Source organism: Neophocaena asiaeorientalis, unplaced genomic scaffold (assembly GCF_003031525.2).
Source record: "Neophocaena asiaeorientalis asiaeorientalis breed wild unplaced genomic scaffold, Neophocaena_asiaeorientalis_V1.1 scaffold99, whole genome shotgun sequence".
In the NCBI taxonomy this organism is placed as follows: Eukaryota; Metazoa; Chordata; class Mammalia; order Artiodactyla; family Phocoenidae; genus Neophocaena; species Neophocaena asiaeorientalis.
The window spans coordinates 2,737,604-2,764,637 of record NW_020173022.1 but is presented as its reverse complement, the minus strand read 5'-3'; the positions used below and the strand labels follow the sequence as shown (position 1 = coordinate 2,764,637).

The 27,034-nt window shown below is 36.5% G+C and overlaps 1 protein-coding gene across 4 annotated transcripts in view; it reads right to left on the bottom strand.

The window, feature by feature from the left end:
* The window catches only part of FIRRM (FIGNL1 interacting regulator of recombination and mitosis), a 48,481-nt gene that overhangs the window by 13,017 nt on the left and 8,430 nt on the right, over positions 1 to 27,034 (bottom strand). For 3 of the 4 annotated variants that reach the window (XM_024742464.1, XM_024742463.1, XM_024742465.1), the window contains 12 exons: positions 24,905 to 25,070; positions 23,117 to 23,201; positions 21,235 to 21,373; positions 16,362 to 16,442; positions 14,339 to 14,403; positions 10,944 to 11,092; positions 10,219 to 10,348; positions 8,927 to 9,113; positions 7,995 to 8,077; positions 7,589 to 7,640; positions 5,899 to 5,988; positions 1,036 to 1,221 (listed from right to left, as the gene is read on the bottom strand). In XM_024742464.1, the coding sequence (XP_024598232.1) occupies positions 1,036 to 1,221; positions 5,899 to 5,988; positions 7,589 to 7,640; positions 7,995 to 8,077; positions 8,927 to 9,113; positions 10,219 to 10,348; positions 10,944 to 11,092; positions 14,339 to 14,403; positions 16,362 to 16,442; positions 21,235 to 21,373; positions 23,117 to 23,201; positions 24,905 to 25,070 (1,413 nt within the window). Of the gene's footprint in view, positions 1 to 1,035; positions 1,222 to 5,898; positions 5,989 to 7,588; positions 7,641 to 7,994; positions 8,078 to 8,926; positions 9,114 to 10,218; positions 10,349 to 10,943; positions 11,093 to 14,338; positions 14,404 to 16,361; positions 16,443 to 21,234; positions 21,374 to 23,116; positions 23,202 to 24,904; positions 25,071 to 27,034 lie in introns of those variants that run through there. The other variant, XM_024742466.1, reaches the window with a different exon arrangement.

Sequence of the window (27,034 nt, the reverse complement as noted above, 5' to 3'; positions counted from 1 at the left end):
TTTTGGTCATAGAGCAAAAATCTGCTGAATTTTAGAAAATAGGTGCTTTTATTTTATCTAATACAAAAGACTTTTTGTCTTTACTATAGAAATCTGTGCACGATAACTGCAACATCTGAACAAGTTCACCTACTCCTAACTAGGTAATACTTTTCCCAAAATAAAGGCACATAAAAATTTATATTCCCTTTCAATGTATGTAAATGCTTTAAATTATCCTGATGATTATGGTCAAGTGCCATCATGTAACAGAGTATCAGAACATTTACACTCATTATAGAAATATAAGTCCTGAGAAAACCCTGAACTCATAATTTAAAACTGCAAATAGGTCCTCATCCCCTTGAATGCCCTGTCTTCATCCTTGCTTGATTCTTCTCTACTTATCACAAACCGATATATAATATATATTATGAATATATATATTTATTACTTCTCTGTCCACAGCTAAGCTAGAATGTAAGTCCATGAGAGCAGGAATTTTTGTTTGTTTTGTTCCCTGATATATCTCCAATGCCTAAAACAGAGTTTGACACATATGAGCATTCAAAATATGAATGAATGAATCAAAGAATGAGCAAATAAACACTTAACTACATGTACTATATTCAGTTTTTTAAATTGTATTTTTCTTTACTTACAGATGAATTTCTTTTTTATTCCATTATTTTAAGAGGGAGCATTCTAAATAGAAAGGTACATAAAAGCTCTGAAGAGGTTTGCGTAAAATGAGGGTTGTACATCAAATAGAAGACTCATGTCTGCCTAATCCAGAGATATGTCAGCAAAAATACTACAAATAAAGTATTTCATAATGTGTTTCATGTTGTTCCAATGTGTCTTGAGCTACGGACACTCTCCCCCCCTAACATTTACATCAATCAAGATAATAGTAGTTTCTCAAAGACTTGTACAATGTAGAAATCTGAACCTCTTGCTAGATTCTAACCTGTCTGTCTTTTTAACAATACATCCCCAGTAACTGAGCTTAATAAACAGCTACTGAATGAATCAAGGGCATCAAAATTATCTTACCAGAGACTCAAGTTCTCCCAACGTGCGACTGCTGCTTAGCCACTTCCTGCACTGTGCAGTGCCTGATCTGCTGACCTCAAGTGCAGTTTGTTTCCTAAGCTCAGCAGGTAATGCCTGAAAGGAAATATATTGCCACAGAAGCAGATTTTCTGCTTCTTTTGGGGAAAATTTCTGGATAAACTCCACCTGAAACAAATTGTTAAAGAAACAAAAGTAACATAAAACAGTCTAGTGAATGGATACACCAAAGCTAAGTATTAGCTTCCATATTTAATATTTTTTAAAAGTTCTTAACTGAATAGCAGTATCACAAGGTACCAGACCAAGGTAGCTTAAATGAACACACATTTTAGCCGTTATTCTTGTTGCTGCATTTGTTTCCAAAATGAAAAACACAGGTTAAGTGGAGCACAATATAAATGCATTAAGAAATGTTAAATAATGTATTTCATTATTAGTCACATCAGCTATTTTACATGCTCCTACCCAATAATTCTATTTTTTCCTAAGAATTTGTATACTCATCACCTTGCACAGCTCAATCAAAAGTAATATTCCCAAATATGCCAATGAGATTGATTTAGCCAACTTTTGTGGCTTACTACTCAGCTGATTATCATAGAGAACTTAAAGAAGCAAAGGTCATAGGTTCAGTTTTCCAATGGGCTAGCCACCAGCTCTGTTCTACTTTAGACAACATATGAAACTCATTCACAAGTGTTCAGGATAGTATGGTTGGCAAATCCATTCTACCACTGAAATAATTCAAAGTGCTTGCCAGTTTAATAGGAAAACAGAACTGTTTTAAAACGTGTTGTCAACAGACTAGATAAAAATGGAAAACAAAAGTTCTAAAAAAAAAGAGTTAAAATATTAAATTAGTTTCTGGTGGAAAAACAGCAAAAACTGGTGCACTTACTAATTTAGGTATACTCTAACTAGGAATATTAATGTAATTTTTTAGAAGAATAATTCAATTTACAATCCAAACTCGTTGAATGAAATTTTTCCTATATCAAAAATGAAAAAAAAACCCACTATATTAAATTTGACTGAGAAACTCTTCTATGTTATATATTTGAATTTTCTTTTGTTTAGAGAAAATATTTAGCTAAAATATTTAGTCAAAACAAGGGAAAAGTCATGTGGCTATCTTTTGGGATAGCTGATAAAGCCAGAAAAATGGATCCCTTCATGAGCTATGTGTCTATTATAATAAGCAGCTTTATTCATGAAACCAAACTGCTCCAGGAAAGCCAAGAGAATTGTGCCAACTAATAAACACCTGTTCAAACAAGACCTTTCTTTATAATAATGAAGTCCAGTGAGTGACTGAGTTCCCTTCCCAAAATAGAACTATAAATAATAACATCCTGGACAATATTAAAGGGTAGGTGTTGCCAAGATTTGTTACATACAAAGACTGATTGATTGATTTACTATTCTGAGTTTGAAATCCTTGGCCTCAACACAATTTCCAAGATTTAAAACTGCGAGTGCTGACAGTTTACAAGGAATGAAGCATAAGGGGATGATGCGCAGAGCATTATGACTTCCCTCCTTAACACTAAGAGAAAAAATACACCAGTGGGCTTAAAATGCAAATATATAAAGTAATCTTTCCTTTACATAAATACGGTAGAACAACTAATGTGCTTAAATCAGGCATATTATATCCCTTCCCCTCAGGTAACCTCCTGGTACTTTTCCTTGTTTCTCTAAAACAGGAATATTGTTAATTTCACACACTAAAAGAACAATAGGATATGCAGTAATTACTCTCCATATTGAAGCAGTGGATACATCTTAATCACCTTATATACTTGCATTCCCCCCCCAAATTATTATCTATCACAGACACCATACTTTTTTAAAGTAAAACACCACTATACTGAGATTAACTATTTTCATTTATGTTAATGCTGCATCATAGATCCAAAATCTGGGATTTTATTTCACTATCTAAAAAGAGACCATCTTGTATGCAAAAGAATAATTATTTCCAGCTTCACTGCCTGCCTCTCCTTTTCCCCTAGCATGTGCTCTCTCACCTTTGCTCTCTATTCCTGCCCACTCCCTCCCAGTTCACCCTTCCTTTAGCACGAATCTCAAATGCCACCATCTTCAACAGCTTCGCCATTCCTACCTGTTCCCACACCACACGTCCCCAATAAACACCCAACAAAACCTGATTTGCACCTCAGTCTTGACACTCATCACATACTACCTTTTATTATGAGTGTTTTTATAAATTTATAATTTCTACTAGGTTATATGTTCCTTGAGATGTCATGATACAGTGCAGTGGAGTCCAAGTTTTTTAAGCAACAAAACACTATTAAAAATTTGTTAGCAAGCTTTGTATGTCTAAATAAAAGCAGATTTCCTAGGGTAAAAGGGAGTAAGGAGGCAGAGTCAACAGCCCACAAACAGAGGAGGCCCCTGAAGTAGCTGCATGAAGACTGAAAAGAATACTGGAGCTGTGGAATGAGCACAGATTTGCGAGCAAGACAGATCTGATCGGAATCCCAGCTCAGTCATTTATTATGTTTGAGTTTGGGGTAGTTCTTTAATTTCCCTGAGTTATTATTTCTTCATCTGTAAAATGGACATAATATCATCATCTATCCCACAAGGCTGATGTAAGGACTAAAAGAATTGAAGTGCCTAGTACAAAGCCTGGTCCATATTTCAGTCTCAAAAAATACAGGTTTCCTCCCTGCCTACTTTAAGAAGAGGGATCAAGTCTTAAAAGAAAAGGAAAAAGAGCTGAGCATGACAGAAGAACTAACACTTGTTAAATGCTCACTTGATGTATTATATATATATTCTCTATCTCCTCTGGTCTCACAACTGCCATCTGAGTAACAGTATTTCAATTTTAGGATTAACTAACTCTCCCAAGGACTCTCAGAACAGGGATTCAAATTCAGGTTTGTCCCTTAATTTTTAGTACAGTAACTTGACCACAGCAGGAAAAATCAGTATTTGATAACTGAAGGAAAAAATTAAAAGTAACCCCTCATTTATCTATAACTTACATATCTGATAGCTGCAATTATTTGGAAAAATTTAGAAAACTGAGGAGTATGTAAGAGATCTCTAAACATAGAGTTTATCTATAACAAAGCTTCTAAAACTCAGGGCTAATTCATTCTGAGTTGTATTATCCTAAAAATTAAAATTTCACAACCCTGGGAAAAGGATCTTATTCCCATTTTGTAAGTGAGAAAACTGAGGATCTCTTCCAGACCCCACTTCTTCAGGAAGGGCCTCCCAGTTAACAGGGCTTCTAGGAAGAACAGTGTACTGGAAACCAGGAGTAAGACATTTGATAGAGGAGAGAAACATATTAAAATTCTAAGAGATCTGGAGCAGACAACTCTTGAGGAGTTTTGGAGGGAAGAACAGCAACCCTAACATGTTTTCTAGAGGGCTGTGAGGTGGGCCTGGTATGCTTTTTGCCTTGGAGACACCGGTAAGGAAGAGAGCTAGGAGGTCAGTGGGGTTCTTCTGGTGCCTGGCCAACCTCTCTCAGGCAGGAAAGCAGGCATGGGCTTGGGGTAAACACTCTAGTCAGAAATAACTCCCAGCATTTATTGAGCATCCTCTAAGCCTGGTACTATGCTAAGTGTTTTGTATATATTATCTCTAAGTCCTTACAAAATTTTTCAAAATGGTTACACGTATCTGTCACTTTGTAGACAGGGAAACAGTTTCAGATAGGATGACTTGCCAAGGCACCAAGGCCTGTAACCCCCTTCACTAACCCAGTGTTTCCCCAGCTTGTATCCATGTCAGAATCATGTAGGAATTTAATAATAACAATAACAACAAGTTAAAGAGCCTCACCTCACAGCCACCACTCTATACCCACTCCATTCACAGGTTTAGGTCCCAGAACCTGTATTTTTTAAAAAGCTCCCAAAGGAGCTCCAAACTGACTAGTCCAAGGGACTATGCAAGGCTACACAGGTTCCTGTACCTGTACAATCTCCTCTGTCACAGCAGAGTTTGTTTTCCTCACAGTAGCAGACAACTAAGGCTCATCATACTTTGTTTTCCCCAAAAAGTTCAACTTAGTTACTTAAAAAAAAAAAGGTATCATTATCATTAAGAGCATAATTAATATTCTAGTTCTTCAAAATAAGTTAAAAGGGGCAGAGGATATAGAACCACTTCAAGTATCTTCAATTTATGAGAAACAAGGAGAAAGAAGACAGAATTACCAATAGAATGATTATCTGTAACTTGCAGCAAAGACATTAATAAGGACTCTCTCCTTGACCAAACTTAAGTCAGGCTTTTCTTAGCCCTCCTCTCAAGTAGCCTTTGACCTCCAGCTTGTGTCCATCTTTTTTGGGCCTGCATCATCCAATTTTAGCAAGAATCCTGCTAAGTCAATTTAGAAAAAATCCCTCACCCTTGGTATCTGATCATCCTGGTCTGTGTTCAGCAAGAATCCTGTCAAGCCAGAATCACCCCCTGACTCCTGATGCTTCTTCTTAGTAATTTTTATCCACTGGCCCCCACCCTGCTCCTTGATTATAGATCCGCACTAGTTTATGCTGTATTCAGAAATAAGCCCAGTTCTACACTGAAGTCTCTTTGCTCCTATTGCAACAGCTCTGAATAAAATCTGTTTTTATCACTTTAACTACTGTATAGCTCTGGCTTTTCTTTAACATCAAAATCTAAACACACCTAAAACCAATAACCAAAGCAATGAAGACATTAAAAATTTATGTTCAGATCATGTCAGCATTTAAATGTAGAACAAATGGGGGTCAAAAAGCCTTCCAAAGTATCTGGATCCAGTTCTCCTCAGGTGTGCAAAGACAGTGACGCAGATGGTATCCTTGCCTGCTGGGGTGGGGTCATGAAGAAGAAGAGGCGCCTCAATAGTACTGATAGGCTGGTGAGCTGATGACATTCTCCGGGGCAAGATTTTATCTGGGAAAGGCAGGAGAGAGAGGAGAGATTGACTGACTTAAAAGCATAGCTTTTACAAGCTTTTATATGCCAAAATATTAACAGCAGCTCTTTCTGGGAAATAACCTGGGTAATTTTAATTTTTAACTTGGAGCTTTTCTTTATTTAATTTTTTCCCTTTCATGAACCTAGATTACTTTTATAATGAGAAAACAATTTTGATATTACTTAAAAACAATACTTTGGAATTTCTAATTACCATTTTGATTATAACTTGATATGTTAATTCCCCTGCTCAAAGATAATTCATGGAATTGTTTTAGATCTAAGCACAGAAGTGCAGAGGTAAATCTCTATAAGATGGAAGCTTCATTAAAAGATTTTATAAATTCCTATCATAATGTACTAGGAGAGCTTTTATTTAAAGTAGATACAATACACAAAACTTAAAAAACACTCTTTGTTTTGTGCAAGATGTATTGAGGATTTAGTAAAGTAGGTAAGTGCTCCAGACCATTAGCCATGGAGATACAGATGTCAGGCTGTCTGGTTATCATACAACTCACTGGATTTAGTCTACAATATCCTTATAAGGTAAACCAAGAAATATATGACACAATGACTCTACTAAAAGACAAAAGACACATGGACCCACATAAGATCTTTATCAAAGACCAGGGACAAAAAAAACCAAGCAGGTCATGACCATCTTATATAGAACATAAACATCTTGGAATTTAAAAGCAAAAAAAGACCAACATTGAAAAGATTAACATAAGTTGTCATTAAATAATTTTCTCTTTGTATCCATTCACAAAGCATCACTTTTTTTTTTTAATTTTTACTGGAGTATAGTTGCTTTGCATTGTTGTGTTAGTTTCTACTGTACAGCAAAGTGATTCAGCTATACGTATACGTATATCCTGTCTTTTTTGCATTTCCTTCCCATTTAGGTCACCACAAAGCTGAGTAGGGTTCCCTGTGCTATACAGTAGGTTCTCATTAGTTATCTATTTTAAACATAGTATCAAGTGTATATATGTCAATCCCCATCTCCTAATTCATCCCACTCCCCCCTTCCCCACCCCCACCTTGGTATCCATATGTTTGTTCTCTACGTCTGTGCTTTTACTTCTGCACAAAGCATTACTTCTTTTCCCAAAAGGCATCGATCACTATCACATTTAGTCCCTCTCAGAAAGAGATACAACAAAATCAAGAGTCAGACTGTAAGTCAGTTCAGAGAGGGGGATTGGGGGGAGAGAGAGAGAGAGAGAAACGGGGGAAGGAGACAGTAAGAAGAACTCTTGGTCATCAACATTAAAGCTAACTCCTATTTTCTACTTTACATTCGATTTTAAATTTATCCTCAATCAACCTAGTCTTTCTTTCCCAGAACAATCAATGAAACTCCATAAAATTTTGAAAATATGAGACAATTTCCCCAGTGCTACACTCTTTCTAGTATATCTTTCTCAAAGCATCAGCATTAATGAAGAGCAAAGAAACTGTCAAAACAATTTACCATGCTATTTCTCCTTTTGATATTCACTTTAAGATATCATATCCTCAAAGGAAGTGCAAGGAAAGTGAGTGTTTTAGGCCTTATAATTCTACTCACCAGATGAGCCACTATGGTGACATGGTGGGCACAGAGTTCAGCAGTCCCATATCTGTGATTTAAAGAGAAAGCAATCTTCATACAATTATTTATACAACTATTCAGAAAAGCAAGGAGATGACTTCCATAAAGCACTAAATATTCTAAACTGCAGTTATTCCATGGCCAAGGAATATCATAATATACAAAACTACCTAAGCAATAGGTTCTTTGACTTGAACCAAAGAAAGGAAAGAGGGAATTCAGTCTCTAATTTAGTGTTATGATATGAAATCAAACCATTTTGGGGGGCTGTTAAAGGATTATCAAGACAGAATTTTTCTATAAACTTACAAGTATAAAGTCATTTACTGTCAATCACTACTATAAATCAATCCAAACTCTAAAAAAAGTAAGTACGTTGTACCGAGCAAGGAAGCACCATGCGTCCATAGCTAGCAAAGAGGTGATCATATTAGCACTAAGCACAGCATTCAACAGAGCAGTGTCCTAATGAAAAACAAAAAGCTATGATAAATTATCATTAATATTACATTTCTCAAAATAAAACAACAAAATACTATCACAATCCAAAAAACAACAGATCCTCAGTAGGAAAGCTCGACTTTCTAGTATCTGAAAGAAGCTATGTTGCCATTCCCTCAACATTTATTGAGCACTTACTACATGTTAAGCATTGTGCTGAGCTACAGAGATTCAAAAGTGGTTTTCAATGTGGTAACTCAATCACAAGGCTCCACAGAAATTCTCTATGTAGGCTGAAATTTTTAAAACAATATATACAATACACACGCCTATACTTTTGTTTCTGCCTTAAACCATTCAAATATGATATTTAATATGTGCTGAATATTATCCATTGTATAATATCTTAAATGATACTGATCCTTAAGTAAATTCTAAGAATGTTTTTCCTAAAATTTTATCAACATCTTTTCTAATCCAATTACACTAAAAAAAAAAATCCACATTAAGCCTAGGATCGATCTATAGGAGACTTGGTACTATATACCATTTACTTCTTTTCTTTTTATGAAACTGAATTAGGTGAAATCCTACCCATTTTTCCTCTTCTCACTGTCTTTCCATACCTTCCCACCCAAAATGTTTCCTCAAATATTTTAGCTAAATATTACATCTGAATACTATAGGACTCTAGGATTACCATTTCCTAGGAGCCAGCTGAATTAAAGGGTAAAATGTGCAAGCTGAGGGAATGACATTCAAAAATAAATACACATTTACTACCCCACACTTTCTTCTATATCTGAATCACAATTTCAATGAAAAGAAAGCAAAAGTGTAATCTCAGCTTAGCCCAGCAAGTAACAAACTTACCAGTTCAGGGAACAGTGAGGGATGAAGGGAAGCAATAAATGTACACAGATGAACACAAACATGCTGATATAAGGTGACAGCAACCTCAGTTTGCCCTTTACTCTTTACTTCCTGTACATGAACAGGTAGAGACAGTTCACCAGAACACTGCTCAAAACTGGAGAAAATGGCTTTGAGTAGAGACACCCTGCAGGGAAATTGAGAACACTGAACCCAAGATTATTAACATTTAACAATTAGCAGGTGTAATAATATGACATACAGAGGTTTATCTTAGTTAGCAAAGCCAAATGTCTCAAGATGTATATATCAACAACAGTTTCCAATATGTGTGAATATGTATCCGTAAAAATAAAATACAGTTAGAGAAATCCCTTAAAGGAGAAGAATTTTCATATATATCTTTTATCATTTACCAAGTGTTTATCATAATACAGAACTATAGAAAGTCTAAGACAAAATTCATCAAGGAACTTGAAACTTAAATAGCTAAGCTAGGTATCATATATAAAATAGAAATTAGGTATTATCATTCAGATAGGGAGGGGTTATTTTAAGATTTAAATGATTTAAGAATTCTCATAGAGGATTTAGATAACAAATTAAAAATAGGCAAACTATTGGTAAAGAAGACAAAGCCTGAGTATAAGGTAGACAGGAATCACCAGTCTGACAGGAGCAAGGTATATGTATAGAAAATGAGTGACATGATAAGGAGCAAAAGCAGATGATGAAAACAGAATGGGTGGGTTTTAAATGCAAAGCTGGGGAGCTGGGATATTATGCTTTAGTTACTGGGCAGGAGAATAGGAAGCTCAGAGCTGGGGTGTAAGGAGACTACCTGGTAGTGGTACACAGGATGCCACTAAAGGATAGGATAAAAAACTAGAGTACAACAATAACCCAGGACGTAAGAAACTAGAGCCTGGTGTTGGCAAGGAAGAGGAATACAAGTGAAATTTCCCAGGAAATAACTTATAGTATCTAAGCGCTCTATTTAACAGACCTCATTTTTAAATGTTACTAACTACATCTAGTCTGCTACACTCAATGTTTATAACACTATTAGCAATACCTTCTAAAAGAGTGAACAAAATTAAATTATTTTCCGTGCCTATCATAGATTTATGTATTTTATATTTTTATTAAGTAGCAATATGCATGAGGTCTACACAGTAACTATTAATTAGAATATGTGACATAACAAAGAACTTAATTTCAAGGTCACTGCAAACAAATAGGGCATTCTAAACCATTGTAATGTGATTGGATATCAACAACACGTTTAATACCTGGTTGTAGCTTCTGAGACCTGGGTCTCTGTGCACCACAGGGTCTGCACGTCCTCAGGCTGAGAGGGCAGCTCATCCATGATGACAACCAGCAGTAGACACTGTGGAAACTGTAGTTCACATGGCAGCTCTTAAGGTGGTAAAATTAAGTTACAACAAATTAGTAAACACATACTCTACATACTTTCAACAGAAATCTGATTGTAACATATAAAAAAATTAGAGGCATAATTTTTAAAAAGCAGAACTATGTTCCAAGAAAAAAAAGTAGAAGTAATTTTAAATAAAAATTTTAAAACTTAAAAAAAGGATGACTGGGACTTCCCTGGTGGTGCAGTGGTTAAGAATCCTCCTGCCAATGCAGGGGACACGGGTTCGAGCCCTGGTCCGGGAAGACCCCACATGCCGTGGAGCAACTAAGCCTGTGCACCACAACTACTGAGCCTGTGCTCTAGAGCTCGTGAGCCACAACTACTGAGCCCATGTGCCACAACTACTGAAGCCTGTGCATCCTAGAACCCGTGAGAAACCTGCACACCTCAATGAAGAGCAGACCCTGCTCAACGCGACTAGAGAAAGCCTGTGCACACCAATGAAGACCCAATGCAGCCAAAAATTAAATAAATAAAGAAACAGGATTAACTGTATGAGAGAAAATTACCCTGTCTCTAACATGTAATAATTAATAAGAGATGATTTAACACTAAATCTGTTTTGAAATTTACCCAATTCACTGTCCAAAACCACTTCCACGAAAGGTTGGAATTTGAGAAGCTGACTGACAAGTGGATCCAGTGTGACCAGGAAAGCACCTGCTATTTCCTCCTGTTGTGCTTTAGAAATCCCAGCAGCATACAGGCTTGGAGGAAACTTACTGGGAAGGAAGGGAAAAAAACTCATTCATTAATAATTATTTTCAAATTTTAGGTAGAGGTAAGTACTGATGTTCTTCCAGCAGTGAAAATATATTTAAAAATTAAGTAGCATGTGTTTTATAAAACAAAATTCAAAGTACTGAACTGATATCATAATTCTATGAAGAACCTCTGAATTAAATAACATGGCTATAATTCTATAAAATTAAGTTTATAATCTTAAAGAAAATGCTGGTATGGTTTTGATGCATTTTAATACATTGTTCACAATGATATTCTTAAAAAATACTGTAAAAATATGAATCAAATAACTAGTAAAAACATATGTAAAAAAGATATTTCTGATAAATTCTGGGGTAATTACTTCTATTGAAAGTTATTTTAAAATAGGTAAAATGCTGAATTTACTATGAATTTAATGCTCAGTTTCTCAGAAGCAAGAGTTTTATAAGAACAAACTGTATACTAACACTGAAGGGAGATGCAAAGAATTTCATGGAAAATGTCTCAGTAACTGAGGTTTAAACTAAACTTCGATCAAAACCTATGTGAGGGCTTCCCTGGTGGCACAGTGTTTGAAAGTCTGCCTGCCGATGCTGGGGATGCGGGTTCGTGCCCCGATCCGGGAAGATCCCACATGCCGCAGAGCGGCTGGGCCCGTGAGCCGTGGCCATTGAGCCTGCGCGTCCGGAGCCTGTGCTCCACAAGGGGAGAGGCCACAGCAGTGAGAGGCCTGCATACCGCAAAAAAAAGAAAAAAAAACCTATGTGAAATAAGATATGTATTCAGTATTTTTTGCCATGTTATTTTAACTGTGGCAAACTTGATAGTACATGAGAAAACCCTGTCTAGCAGGGAATGACAGCATTTAAAAGGAAGCAATTAATATAAACACTTGAGGCCTTTGTAGTGTGATGGAAGAAGCACCAGTCTGTCAATTACTAGTTAATGTGACTTTGGTTCATTCATTCGACCTCTCTGAGCCTCACTTTCTTCACTTGTAACACTGATTCAGAGTTGTGAGGACTAAATTATAAGTGAAATCATAAGGTGAAAGACATATAAAATACAACAAAAGTAAGGAAACTCCACAGATTTGAACTACAGCTACTGAACATCAAAGCAAGTGTGTGTTTTTCAATCAAATGATACATTTTTAAATTAATTTATTTGACAAATATTTATAAAGTGCCTATGTATATGCCATGTACCTTTCTAGGAGCGTGTGATAGAGTAGTAAACAGAATATACAAAGTTACTGCCTTTACCGAGTGTACACTCTAATGAAGGGGAGAAGTTAACAAGTAAGTGAGTAAGTAAATACACAATATAGTAGATGTTAATAAGTGCTAAGGTGGACAGGAAATTCCATTGAATTTCTATTTGAAATTCTATTGAATTGTTTGAATGTGGGTCATTTGAGAGTTTGTGCAGAGAAGTCACATGATCTAATTTATGTTTTATCACTCACTTCGGCTACCGTATGGAGAACAGACCAGAGCAAGGCAAGGGTGGAAACAGAGACAGTAGATACGATGTTCTTTTGCAAAAATGCAGGCAAGAAAATAATAGTGGATGAGATTGAATGGTAGCCGTTTAAGTGGTGAGAAGTGGCTGGATTCTCTTTATATACAGGGCATATACATATTTATACTGAAGGTGATACTGACAGAATTTGCTGATGGACTAGATGAGGGGTATGAGAGCAAGACAAACATCAAAGATGACAGGAAGGTTTTCTGACCTGATCAATATGAAGAACCAAATTACCACTTAAACTGAAATGAGGAAGCGACAAGAGGAGCAGATTTTGGGGGTTGGGGAGTGGCGGATAGATGAAATGGGTTGGAATCAGGATTTTGGTTTGCGTCAATTTAATTACACATGTCCTGACTGGCAGTTAGACATTAAAGGGGAGAGACATAAATTTAAAGTCTTGAGACTAAATGACCATAGAGGAGAGAAGAGGCCTGAAGACGGAGTGCTGGGCACACCCAACTTAAAGTAGCTGGAGAGATGAGGAGGAACCTGCTGAGGAGAGGTGTCTTGGAAGCCAACAGAAGAAAGAGTCCAAATGAAAGGGTTAAGTGCTGCCGACAGGTTACATAAGATGAAGCCTAAAACTGCCCACTAGATGTAGCAACATGGAGTCACTGATGACCTTGACAAGAGCTGTTTTGATGAAGTAGTGGAATAGAAAGCCTGACGGGAGTAGCTTCGAAAAAGAAATTAGAGACAGTGGTAAAGACAACTCTTTCTAAACACATGCAGAAAAATGGGAAGGTGTTTATTTGGAGGAGGATGTAGAGTCGAGAGATTTTGTTTTATATTGTTCTTAAGATGGGAAAAATAACAGCATGTTGGTATACTCATGAGAATGGCTGAGAAAGCAGGGAACACTGATGATGCAAGTGGGAAAAGAAACAACTTCTAAAGTAAGGTCCCTGAGCATGTGAGAGAGGGTGAAATCCAATGAATGAATACACGCTGGCCTTAGATAGGCACACAGACAGTTCACTCATGGGACAAGCAAATATATGGGCCTAGATACAGATAGAATAGTTGATGTGTCAGAAGGAGAATATGGAAGCTCTCTTTCAATTGCTTCCACTTTTCTCAGGGACACACACAGTGAGGACATTAATTGACAATTAGAAATGGGGAGGTGGTGCTGGAGATTTAGGATGTTTGAAGAGAGGTATGAAAAGTTGTCTGGGAGACTAAATGGATTAAGGAAGTATAAGAGGGTTGCTGATGAATGAGCTGACAGAGTCTTTTAGTGTCAAATCAAGGGCTCTTCTGAGGTTACTATCAATTTTAGATGTCATTTAGCCCTCATCTAAATTGACACCCTTTCTGTAACTCACTTTTTTTCTGGGATGGATTTAACTACTACTTGAATTAAATCTCACAGAAGTAAAACAAAAATTAAGAAAGATAAAAAACGGTATGCTGATACAAAATGTATGCACGTATATATAACCTCTTTTTTTTTCCTTTGGTATTTATCATACCAATATTCATCACTTGGATATAAAGTACTAGTTAAGAATATAAAGATAAGTAAAACTCATACGGAACCTATTCCTTAAAAGCTTCCATTAATTTTAAGCAAGCAGACAAAAATTCACTAAAACATTAAGAAAAAATTACTGTGATATTTTATTTTTAAATGATATACATTAATGTTTGCATGGCTCATATGGCTCTATTACATTTTAATGGTCATATAGCAGTCTTCTTACCTGTGTACCTGAAGATAAAGCTGGTGCAATGTACAGCAAGAATCAGACAGGAAAGGAAGAAATTCCTAAAAATAAAGGAACTCTATTCACTCTTTATACACAATGTGCTTTGCTAGAATAGATCCTCTCATCAAAGACATGCAAAATAAAATAAAATCCCAGATGTGCTACATAGGGAAAAAAATTTTCTTGGATGAGAATAAAAAAGGGGATGAGGCTAAAAGCACCTAAAATTCTTTACTGTTAAAACTATCAACGCAACCACAATTAGGAACTATCATTTACTGAGTATCTCCAAATGCTCAGTAGACGTGTAGTGACTTTACGTACATTACTTTAGTCCTCTCAAAAATATTATGACATATTACTGCCCCCATTTTATAGACTAGAAAGCTGAAGCTAAGGTATCAAGCAACCTGAGACACATAGCTAAAAACCAGTAGGGCTGGGATTCAAGTACAGTTGTGACTGCTCTAGCCATTATGGTTATGCTATCTCTTAGAATGTCAAAGAAATAGTTTTAATTGTATTATATGATATAGAAAACAAGCTGATAGTTAATTATTTAAAAAATTTAAATTCCCCTGAAAGAAAAGAATTGATTTAAAAACGGAATGATTAGGCACAATTTTGCCTCCTAACAACTCCGGCAAATATCAGATGGGTAACTGCTCAACAAGTGCCACTGGCGCCAGGACCCTCCCACCCTGTACCTCTGCCACTGAAATACACACCCTGCGAGCTGTAGGGAACCCGGTGTTAGAGCAGCCAACCACGGTAAGTGGTAGTGGCCCTGAAGGATGAACTCGGACAGCACACCAACAAGGATGGTAATGTGTCAGTAGTCAGTGAGCCTGCCATGGAATTCTGACTAATAAACAGTCATCAGAGATCCTTATCTTTTCCTCAGAAAGGAGGAAGACAAGGTCAAAAACAAATTCGACATGGACAATAGTTTTCTTCTTTTAGTTACAAATATTTATTCCTATTGGTATTTCTTTCACTGGCTGCTGTAAGTATTCTCTCCTTTTCTTTCCAAATAATCTCTCTTGACACCTTATCTATTCTATTCATATATCTTCAATAATCACTATGCTATCCTGATGAGTCCCAAATAGACAGGTCTTCTTAAAATTGTCGTAAGTTTGAACATTTAAACTTTAACAACCTAATTTAGAAATATGGTAGAAATAATTTATAAACAGTATTTAAAGGCAAATTGAATTATCTTCCGAAAAGTGATCTGTGCTTATAGAAATAATTTTGTTTATGCTTACAGAAATAAATTTTTCAGAAAACTGAATAAAACTAGTAACAATATGGACTTCCCTGATGGCACAGTGGTTAAGAATCTGCCTGCCAATGCAGGGGACACAGGTTCAAGCCCTGGTCCAGAAAGATCCCACATGCCGCAGAGCAACTAAGCCTGTGTGCCTGTGCTCTACAGCCCACAAGCCACAACTACTGAGCCCGTGAGCTACAACTACTGAGCCCACGTGCCATTGACAACTACTGAAGCTTGTGCACCCTAGAGCCCACGTGTCACAACTACTGAGCCCATGAGCCGCAACTACTGAAGCCCGCGCACTCTAGGGTCTGTGTGACGCAACTACTGAGCCTGTGTGCTGCAACTGCTGAAGCCGACATGCCTAGAGCCTGTGCTCCGCAACAAGAGAAGCCACCGCAATGAGAAGCCCATGCACTGCAACAAAGAGTAGCCCCTGCTCGCCGCAACTAGAGGAAGCCCACGCGCAGCAATAAAGACCCAATGCAGCCAAAAATAATAAATAAATCTTCAAAAAAAATTTTAAAAAACAAATCAGTAACAATATGATGGTAGCAACTTAAATAACAGATGCTCAATATTTAACAATTAACAATATAAAACCAAAAACCCTACAAAATATAATCTTGACTAAATAACTTCAAAAGATTGTTTTGGGCAGGAATGATAAAAACAGGATAACTTACAATGTATTGTAGATTTCACATTCACGCATTATTAAAAAAAAATAAGCCTTACCTTAGTATAGTGCAAAAGGGAGTTGGCAAAGAAACGACACAATTTGAGTGTTTTCTGAAATAATTTGCAGTCAGTATTATCCTGTTCCAAAAAAAGGAAATAAGAAAGCATAATGAATAGGAAAAGAATATGAAATTAGCTAAACTTGTAAATGAGACAATATTTTCTAAAAAGATCTCTTAATAAACAGAGTGTAAACATTTTCCATAAAAAAGTAATTCTTCTCTGAGTTGTTATAAGCAATACAAACACACACCAAATGATAAAATATGTCAAAAAATTAAACTCTACATCACTGAAAAGAAATCTTAATCTATAACAGCAAAAGAGGTGATCATTTTTGATTGATCTGAAAGTGAAAGAAACTTTTAATACCTTATTGTTCTTTGCTATATGGGGATCAGTAGCTGGTCAAAAGAAAAAGGTCTTACAAACAAATAAAAGAATGAGATATAAAAGAAAACAGGTAAGACGTGAGAAGGCAGTTCACAGAAAATATAAATTTCCAATAAACTAAAATTGAAAAATTCTAAATTACAGCCTAATTACATATCTTTTGAAGGGGGAGGGGAGAAAACTATTTGATTAGCAAAGATTTAAGACTGATAATATCCCAGAGTTGAGGAAGTGGAGTAGCAAGCACTTTAACAGTCATGGGAGCATACAATAATACACTCTTTGCATTATTATTAAAAGCTAGAGTGTTATAAATTCCTTGACCCAGTAGCAATCCCACTTTTGGAAATATATCCTATAGAAATACCAGCACAGGTATGCAATGCAATCTTTCTTATATAATGAAAATGGAAATAAATCCAGTATCCATCAGCTGGAGAATGGTTAAATAAATTCAAGGTATAAAACTGGATGATGAATACATAGAGATTCATTATTTAAGAAAAAAAATTCAAGGTATATTCACAAAATGTAGTAGCATAGAGCTATTAAAAGGAATTGGGTAGATATACCTTCATGAATACAGAAAGCCCTAAGACAGAGTAAGTAAAAAATCATGCTGCAAAACAGTATGTATAATATCATCCTATTATTATTTTTAAATGTGTGCTATGTGTTAATATTTCCTCCCTAACCCTCCCAAAATAAATTGAAATCTTACCTGTGGTTCTCTGTAGCACATTAAAGTAGGATTTCACTGTCCATGTTAGGTATTTGTGTAATGTGTGAGTGTTTTCTGAGCATGTATTACATTTGTAAGTTGATAAAACACTGGGTAATGCCAAGATATCTATGTGTATACAGGGGATGTAGAGGACAGTGGAGTCACCCTACCTGGATTGAAATCCTGGCCTTACCACTACATCTGCATGATCGTGGGAAAGTTACCAAGCCTCTCTATGAGGGTGCAATGTGGCTTACACTAAGGTTACTGTGAGGTTTAAACAGTGTCTGACACTTAGGCAACTTAGCTTAATAAATATTGGTTGTCATGTCATCCAAATGTGTAATACACACTATACGCCAAAGAGCTTTAAATTAGTACCTTAAAATTAAGTCAAACAGATACATTATTATCTTTAATTTGGAGAATAATTTCAAATGAAATAACTTTATTAACTGTGTATGTTCAATCTCTTTACAAAAATATATCAAAACCTTACTTAAACCAATCAAAGTGGAATTGAATGATCCACTAATCGAATATGACCCTTCATTTTTACCTTTTATAAAAATATTTGGAAATAGTCAATTATCCTCAGCAAGATTAAGTTAGGTGAAAATTCACCTCTTTGATAATTATGAACTCTCTCATACACTGCTATGGAAGTTTAAAAGGACAGAGATTAAAAATGAATATAAGATACTTAATAAGAAATTTTATTCAGCTTAGATTTCACATCACAAGAAACCGTTATTGACTTCATGATTGGGTTCCTACCTTTACTCACATAGGCCAACCTGCAATTCTCCGAAGATCACACTAGTCTAATTACCTGCTTATACTATCTCCCAACCTAGACTATAAGTTATTGGAGGCAGAAAGATATGGCTGATTTAGTACCGAGCACATTTTCTGGCACACAGTAAGGACTCTGGAGATAGCTGGTAAATGAATTAAATGAATAAATGGTGACACACAACTTATCATGTTTGCCTACTTTAAATTTTTCTTTCTCATTCAAGAGGAAATTGTATAAGATTTGGTTGAAGACTCTGGTTTTACTTCATTACTAAATAGCATACCAATTAAATCTAGAGCTGATTTTCACATTTTCAAAAAGCAAGTGTACAACACAAATACTATCCCACCTTGATTTACTCAACTGTTTAAGTCAGAAAGTTTGCATCTCAATGCCAATAAAAAAGGGGGGGTGGGGATATAAACAAGGAAAACCATTTTTAATGTTTCAAAATATTGAGTATCCAGTCTTCCTTTCTTTAAATAAAACAAGAAAAATACCGATAAAATCTGAATGTAGTGAGCAATGAATCTAAGTGTAGGCAATAGATATAAAAATATGACTTTATTTTCTGAATATAACTTTCAGTAAGCATTCTATGAACAAAAGTAGGAATTACAGTGCAAATTAAATTTATATCTAAGCGTTACAAATAAATTTCCCTATCTTTATAGAAAAACTAAATTATTTGTGGCTAAAAAGCTTGTTACAAAGTCTAATACAACAGTCTCATTTTGAAACCATGTTCAAGACTTAAGAGAGAATAAATATCAATTTTAGGGGCTGTCACGGGTTGACTGTGTCCCTTAAAAAGACAGCGTGAAGCCCTAACCCCCAGTACCTTTATTTGGAAGTAGGGACATTGTAGGCACAATTAGTTCAGATGAGGTCATACTGGAGTAGGATGTGCCCTTAATCTAACATGACTGGTGTCCCTATTATGAAGATGATAAGAAGAGATAGGGAGAGGACACCACTTGATGATGGAGGCGGAGACTGAAGTTATACAGCTGCAAGCCAAGGAATGCCAGTGAGAGCAGAAACTAAGAAAGGCATGGAGCAGACTCTCCCCTAGAGCCTTCAAGAGAACAGGGCCCTGCTGACACATTTCAGACTTCTATCCTCTAGAAGTGTGAGCGAACAAATTTGCCACCTGATTTGTGGTAATTTGTTATAGCAGCCTCAGGAACCTAATTTAGGAACTGATACATCTACATGCTTCCATAAATAGCATATTGCCTATGAAATCTAGAGGTTTTATTCTGATGTTTTTAAAAACAAGGTGAAAAAACTGCTTGGAAGAATTTAATGAAATAGTTTGATTCTTCAATAAATATCAATAGTGAACAGCAGAGGGCGATGCTAATCAAAATTTAGAGTTAAGAATGGAAAAACTACACAGACCTTCTCAAAGCTCCATTTCAGGCAATGGACAGTAAGTAGCGCTAGTTACGTTTATCAGTACCAAATAAGTAAAGAAAAACAAGTAAGGCAAAACATGAAAATTTGCTTGGACAGTTAGGAAAGTTTACTATTTAAATTCTCTGATTTTCATATACAAGCAGTTTATATACACTGCACTTATGTATTCAATACTTCATGTACAAATAGCCACCCTGGTCAGGTACCCTCGGGACTTCTCTTTCTTCTTCTGTTATAGACTATACTGTGGCTTGGGCTTTCCCCATCTCACTCCTGTCCAGGAATCTCTGTCTAATCTTACTCTCCAAGTAACTCTAACTGGGGGATCTGTGGTGTCAAGATAAGCAAGATGGAAATTGGAAAAAGAGGAGGTAGAGGTTGAGGATACAGGGGTATAGGATAAAGGTGGATAGGGGAACATCCTTCCTGCCATTGACACAGGATACCCAACAAAATGCCTTCTCCTTTCGGGAAGGTGAGGGGAATTAGAAAGGGTATATGAAGGAAGTGGGGACAGAAAAGAAAAGGAAAAAAGAAAGAAAGAATGTAAGGGAAGGTAAAGAGAAAAAGAAGAGAAGCAAGAAGGAAAGGGTGTGCCCCTTCCTAAAGTTACTCCTCACTCCCTCTTACCAACTTCAGGGCCCTTTTTCAAACTTCCACCCTCCTCTCGGGTTTGTCTTTCCAGATCATCCCTGCCCCATGAGTTGTGATCAGTGTTTAGGAACTGGATGAATCCTTACATGTCCACCCCCATAGCTGCTGGGCAGGGAAGAGCACAGGTACAGAGGAATACCCTGTATCAGTTTGCAGGTCTACAACAGGAAGGGATGTTACTGTTATTCTACGGAGAAATATTTAACTCATTTTCCCACTGAAATTACTGCTTATAACTGTGAGGTCCTGACTACTATTAATCCTATAATTTAGGACTATTACAAGTTAAACAAACTTTAAAGAGCTAGTGTGAGAACAGAAGGCACTATGTATAAACACTGTTATAGGAAAATATACTGCAATTCCCAATAAGCATATTAAAAATTTTTAGAATACAATCTGTTTTATAAAAGGGATGCCAATTCAACACTATAACTTTTTGAAATCAATATAAATGTAAATATACACCAAGTATACACACAGCTGTATACTGCATCTCTACAGGTTGTAATGGATTGATGAAGAAAAGGTTGACTGTGGCTATATCATCAAGATGACCTTAAATAAATACAGGACTAAGGAATTAGATTTTTGTCCAAGGGTAGAAAAGATTCTGAGGAGAATGCCTTGACCAACCAGTGAGTATATAAAAAGGCAGGGACAGATAGACTATAGATGGAACGAAAGCAGATAGGGGTCTAATGCAATGCTCTGAGTGAAAAGTAATTATGGGCTGTAAATAATCCCACAGATTGAAAACAAAAACAAAACAAATTAAAACCCTTTTAGGTAAACTGATCCATAGATCTAAATGAGATTTAGTAACTGCCAAAAGAAAAAGAGCTACAGTTCACAGTGTTGTTAGACCATATTTTTACCTGGGCATCTGATTGTGTCATCTGCTCAGCTAACTGTAAACAAGAACGGAAGGAGAAAAGAATGTCTTCGCACAAGCTAGTAATTATATCTTTGTGTTTCAGCTGACTCTTTATAACCGACTGGTGCTTAAGGCTCTGCCTAAATGAATAAAAAGAAAAGAATATAATCACCACAAGTAACACATCAAGTAACTTAGGACCATAAAAATATGACTTGAAAGAACATGTAAAAAATCAAAATGCATCATATATATCAGACACGGCATAATTAAGATGTATTGACGTTACCTCTGAAGCTGTCATGTTAAGTTTAAGTTGATAATTTTTTATTTCTCCTTATAAAATATTAATTGAACTCTTACTATATGCCAGGCACTCTGTGAAGCCCTGGAGATAGAGGGGTGAATGAAAAGACACAATCTCTGCCCTGTCTGCATGGAATTTGTGGTCTAGCACAAAAGAGAACATTAAATAATGTAAGAATAGTTAATTGATTACAGCTGTGATGAATGTTAAGCTGGAAAAGTCCAGGATGCTACAATAGAGAGATCTAATCTAACTGATTCTCAGGGTGAGGATGAAAAGAATGCTACCATCAAGACGTAACACTTAAACTGAGAACTGAAAGATAAGCAGGAATTAGCAAGGTGTAGAGTACAAGAGAGAAGCATCCCAGGCAGAGGGAAAAGCTGTGAAAAGGCTCTGGGACAGGAGAGTTTGTTATGTTTGAGGAGCTGAGAACAGGGAGAGCGCAATGGAGATGGGCTGGTGAAGAAGGCGGGAGCCAGAGAGGATTAGGTTGTTACTCTTAGTAAACTGGGATGGATTTTAAGCAGTAGAGTGACATGATCTGATTTACATTTTTAGAAGATCAGTATGAATGCTGGATAGAAAATGAATCAGAGCGGGGCAAGACTGGAAGACATTCAATGGTGATGGTGATGGTGATGGTGATGGCGATGGTGATGGTGATGGCAACAGCGAGGCGATGGTGTGGTGTGGTGTGGTGTGGTGTGGCTAATTCACTGGGCACTCACCGGGTGACTTGCAGAGTTGCAAGCATTTCACACTGATAAACTCAATTCTCACTATAACCCCACAAAGAAGGTGCTATTGTTATAACTCCCACTTTCAGATGAGCAAACTAAGACTCAGAGAAATTAACCAAATTGCCTAAGAGTTCCAGAGAGGTAAGTCATTTCAGAATGGATTCAAGCATATGCGGTATGGCTGAGTTGACACACTTTGAACCACTGCACTATTACTTGTTGGCAACGTAATGACCTGGTGGTGCAAGAAAAACACCTAAGACCTGAAAGTATTATACTACCTTTAATGTTTTATGCATATGTATAAAGTAGAGGTTCTTAACCATTTTTACATCTCAACTCTATTTCCTCCCACCCCCAAGAATCTGATGAATGCTATGGACACTCTCCCTAGCAACCCTTCATAACGCTCTAGTTAAAATTATAAATGGAATTAAAATTGAACAACTCAAAAGTATATAATGAGGGGATTATATTCAGCTCTAATTATGATTATTAATTTATCTAAGCCTGGAAGTAGGATACTCGATAGTCAGTTAAACAACAGTAGCAGTAGGCAAATGGTTAAGACCCATGGCCCATTATTTCAGATGTACTAGCTAACTGAGTAGAACTTTTTTTTTAATTTTAGAGAGAGCAGGATAAAGAAGTATGATTTAGTTTGGGAGCTACATGTACAACATTTGGATTATAAGAGAGCAGTGTCAGTAAACATTGTACACACCCATACAAAATGTTTTAAATGCAATCTAAGAAAACTTACAAATAATTAAGACTTTTGGATATGGAAACTATATTACAAAAAGTAAAAACAAAATAAAACAGAAACTTACTTAATTATAAATTTCCAAGTATTGGCATGAAATGCATGGTCCATACCGGAAATAACAGAGCAGATATCCAACAATGAATGAATAACTACAAAGAAAGATAACAGAACTCTTAGGACATTCAAATGTCATATGGGGTGAGTTTCTTCTATATTTAAAAATATCTACTGAACAATTTTGACATTTGCTAAAATAGGCAATACAATTTGAAAAAAATTATCTCAAAATAATTAGTGAAAGTAAGTGTCACGCTTTTGATTTAGGGTTTTTATAAATTATAGAAAATTAAGTTTGATGTTTACACCTACTCTATGACCTAAATAAAACTAAAAATGTTCAGTGGACTAAAAATTATGCCCTATTGTAACTGAAACATTCTACAGATATTCAAATCAAAAATGACAAAATATACTGCTAAGGAAAGAAAACCTAACAAGGAAGAATCAAATGAATTTGCACAGTACTCATTAAGGCTTGTACTTTGCCTGAGGTAGATTATTTGTTAAAATGGGCACAATAAACCCCCTTTCTGTGTCCACGCTCTTAGTTCACTTCCACAGACCCTGGGCTTCGTGACATAACTTGCTTTGGTCAACAGGACAAAAATAAACATAAATCAAGCAAAGACTTTAAATGTGCCTGCACACTGGGGCCTGCCCTCTCTTGCTGCTCTTAGGACCCCTGAGGCCATCAGCAGGTAGCTGAGCCTGGGCTAACCTGCTGCATGATGGGCTACATGGGACTGGCTCAGGACATTATCTCTCCCTCTGCCGACAAACGACGTGAGTGAGGTCAGTGACCACAAACTGAGTGAGCCAGTTACACCATGTGAAGCAGAGAAAGCTGTTCTACCTGAGCCCAGCCTGAAACACTAACTCAGAATCATGAATAAATGAAACAGTAGTTGCTTGATTTCTTTCTTCCTTCCTCTCTCCCCCCACCTCCCTCTCTTTCCCTCCATCTCTGCTTCCTCCCTCCCTCCCTCCTTTCTTTTTTCCTTTCTTTCTTTCCTTCTTGCCATGCCACGCGGCTTGCGGGATCTTAGTTCCCTGACCAGGGATTGAACCCAGGCCCCAGCAGTGAAAGCACCAAGTCCTAACCACTGGGTGGCCTGGGAACTCCCTAGTAGTTACTTTAATGTAATAGAATTTTGGGTTGGTTTGTTACAGAGCAAAAGATACCTGATAATACTGCACAAAACCACCTTACTCTCTTTATGCTGAAGCTATGAATGCAATCTTTTTATTAGAGTACTGCTTTTCAAACTCTGGGCCATGATCCATTGGGAAGTGATGAAATTAATAAAGTAGCAATCAGCAATTCTTTAAAAATGAAATAGACTATAATAGAGTACGTTATTTCAAGTACAATAAATAAATGTAGTATATACATACACATTCACAAACATACATACAAGTATGTAATTATATGTGTTCTGGGAAGAAATGCAAACTTCATTTCTTACTATGAAGTTATGGTTTAAAAACACTGAAAAAGCTACTGCTTCAGAATTTGGACTACTTTAGAGGGTATAAAATTGCATAACTTTCTTTGTTAATCACTGTGGAGTAACAACCTACTTTGAACATTGACTAAATATATAAATCTATGTTAATGCATCAAGTATCAATTTTACAAAATCTAAAATTTAAGAGATTAAAAGTTTATTGGGTAGGATTTAAATTTTTTTACACATAATATCATGAATCATTAGAAACATTGGATTCAATAATTTAACTGATGTACAGTTTATAGTCAATATACATCATATACTAAGTATTTTTCACTCACCTACTACCATATTCAAAATGTCATCATTCTCATCTATTAAAGGGTCCATGCAAACCATATCCAGCAGTTCCATTAGCTGCTTTTGAAGAGAATAGGCCTCCTTGAAAAGAGCCTGCAGAAGGTCTGAGACTAGGTGTAAACGCCCAGAATAAACAGATTCGCTATTCTGATCACAAAGGAATAAAAACGAGAGAAAAAGCAAATCATAAAAAACTCAAGAGCCAAATTTGTTTTAATTCATTCTGTCAGAGCTCATAAATGTAATGCTTTTAGAGAGTAGGTGGGTGGGGAGCATATGCAAAACATGGGGTGCAGAACAGCATCAGAATGTAAGCTGGTGCAGCCACTGCAGAGAACAGTACAGAGGTTCCTCAGGAAACTAAAAATAGAATTACCATGATTTAGCAATCCCACTCCTGGGCACATATCCAGACAAAACTATAATTCAAAAAGATACATGCATGCCTATGTTCATAGCAGCACTATTCATAATAGCCAACACATGGAAACAACCTAAATGTCCATCGACAGATGAATGGATAAAGAAGATGTGGTACATATAAATGCAATACTACTCAGGCATAAAAAAAGAACAAAGTAATACCATTTGCAGCAACATGGGTGCAACTAGAAATTATCAGACTAAGTGAAGTCAGAAAGAGAAAGACAAATACAATATGATATCACTTATATGTGGAATCTAAAATATGACACAGGGACTTCCCTGGTGGCGCAGTGGTTAAGAGTCTGCCTGCCAATGCAGGGGATATGGGTTTGATCCCTGGTCTGGGAAGCTCCCACATGCCGCAGAGCAACTAAGCCCGTGCGCCACAACTACTGAGCCTGCGCTCTAGAGCCCGCGCACCTAGAGCCCGTGCTCTGAAACAGGAGAAGCCACTGCAATGAGAAGCCCACACACCACAATGAAGAGTGGCTCCCACTCGCAGCAACTAGATAGAGCCCACGCACAGCAACAAAGACCCAACACAGCTAAAAATAAATAAATAAATTTATAAAATAAAAAAAATATATATATGACACAAATGAACCTGTCTATGACAGAAACAGAATCACAGAGAACAGACTGGTGGTTGCCAAGGGGGAGGGGGTTGCAGGAAGGATGGAGTGGGAGGTTGGGGTTAGCAGATGCAAGCTTTCATATATAGAATGGATAAACAACAAGGTCCTACTGTATAGCACAGAGAACTATATTCAATATCCTATGATAAATCATAATGAAAAAGAATAGTAAAAAAGAGTAAGGTACATATATATATAACTGAATCACTTTGCTGTACAGCAGTAATTAACACAACACTTTACTTCAATTAAAGAAAAGAATTCTCACCAGCAAAAAAAAAAAAAAATTTAATGATTCTTAGTGAATGATATATTCATTCATTAAACATATGTTTAGTGAACCTCCATTATACATAGTGTACTTTGAGAGATGCAGGTACGTATAAAATATGATTTCTGACTTCCAAGATCTTACAAATATAGAATTAAAAGGGAGCTAAATAACATTAGGTCCAGTGCATGACATTTCAGTACCCTGTCACCAAAGAGAAGCATTAGTTAACTAGCAATTTTCATTCATCCAACAAACAGCGTTATCAAAACTTCCTGTGACCCACAAATCCTAGGTCAGCTTTTGTGCTTTAAAGCTGTCTCAGGACTAAATAAGGGTCAGTGTCCCTTTATAGGCACCTAATTGTTAAGCAATTCATCTGAGCCACCAATGCCATGACAGAAATATTTGAGGATCCCTGCGACTTGACACAAATCTGTATCACTTCTTTCCTTATCAAGAGGAAATAGAATAAGACAGCAACAAAACTGCAAGAGCCCCCTTTTTAAGATTTCTTTATAACTACTTATTTTGAAACAAATATTTACATACATGCTCTTTGTTCTATGGAAAAATGCACTGCAATAATATAGGTTAAAATGTAAACTTATGAACAAATACTATAAGGACCACAAACTCAGCCCCTTTGCCCATGGATTTTAGGCCATTTAAAGTATACTTAGGGCTTCCCTGGTGGTGCAGTGGTTAAGAATCCGCCTGCCCATGCAGGGGACTCGGGTTTGAGCCCTGGTCCAGGAAGTTCCCACATGCCACGGAGC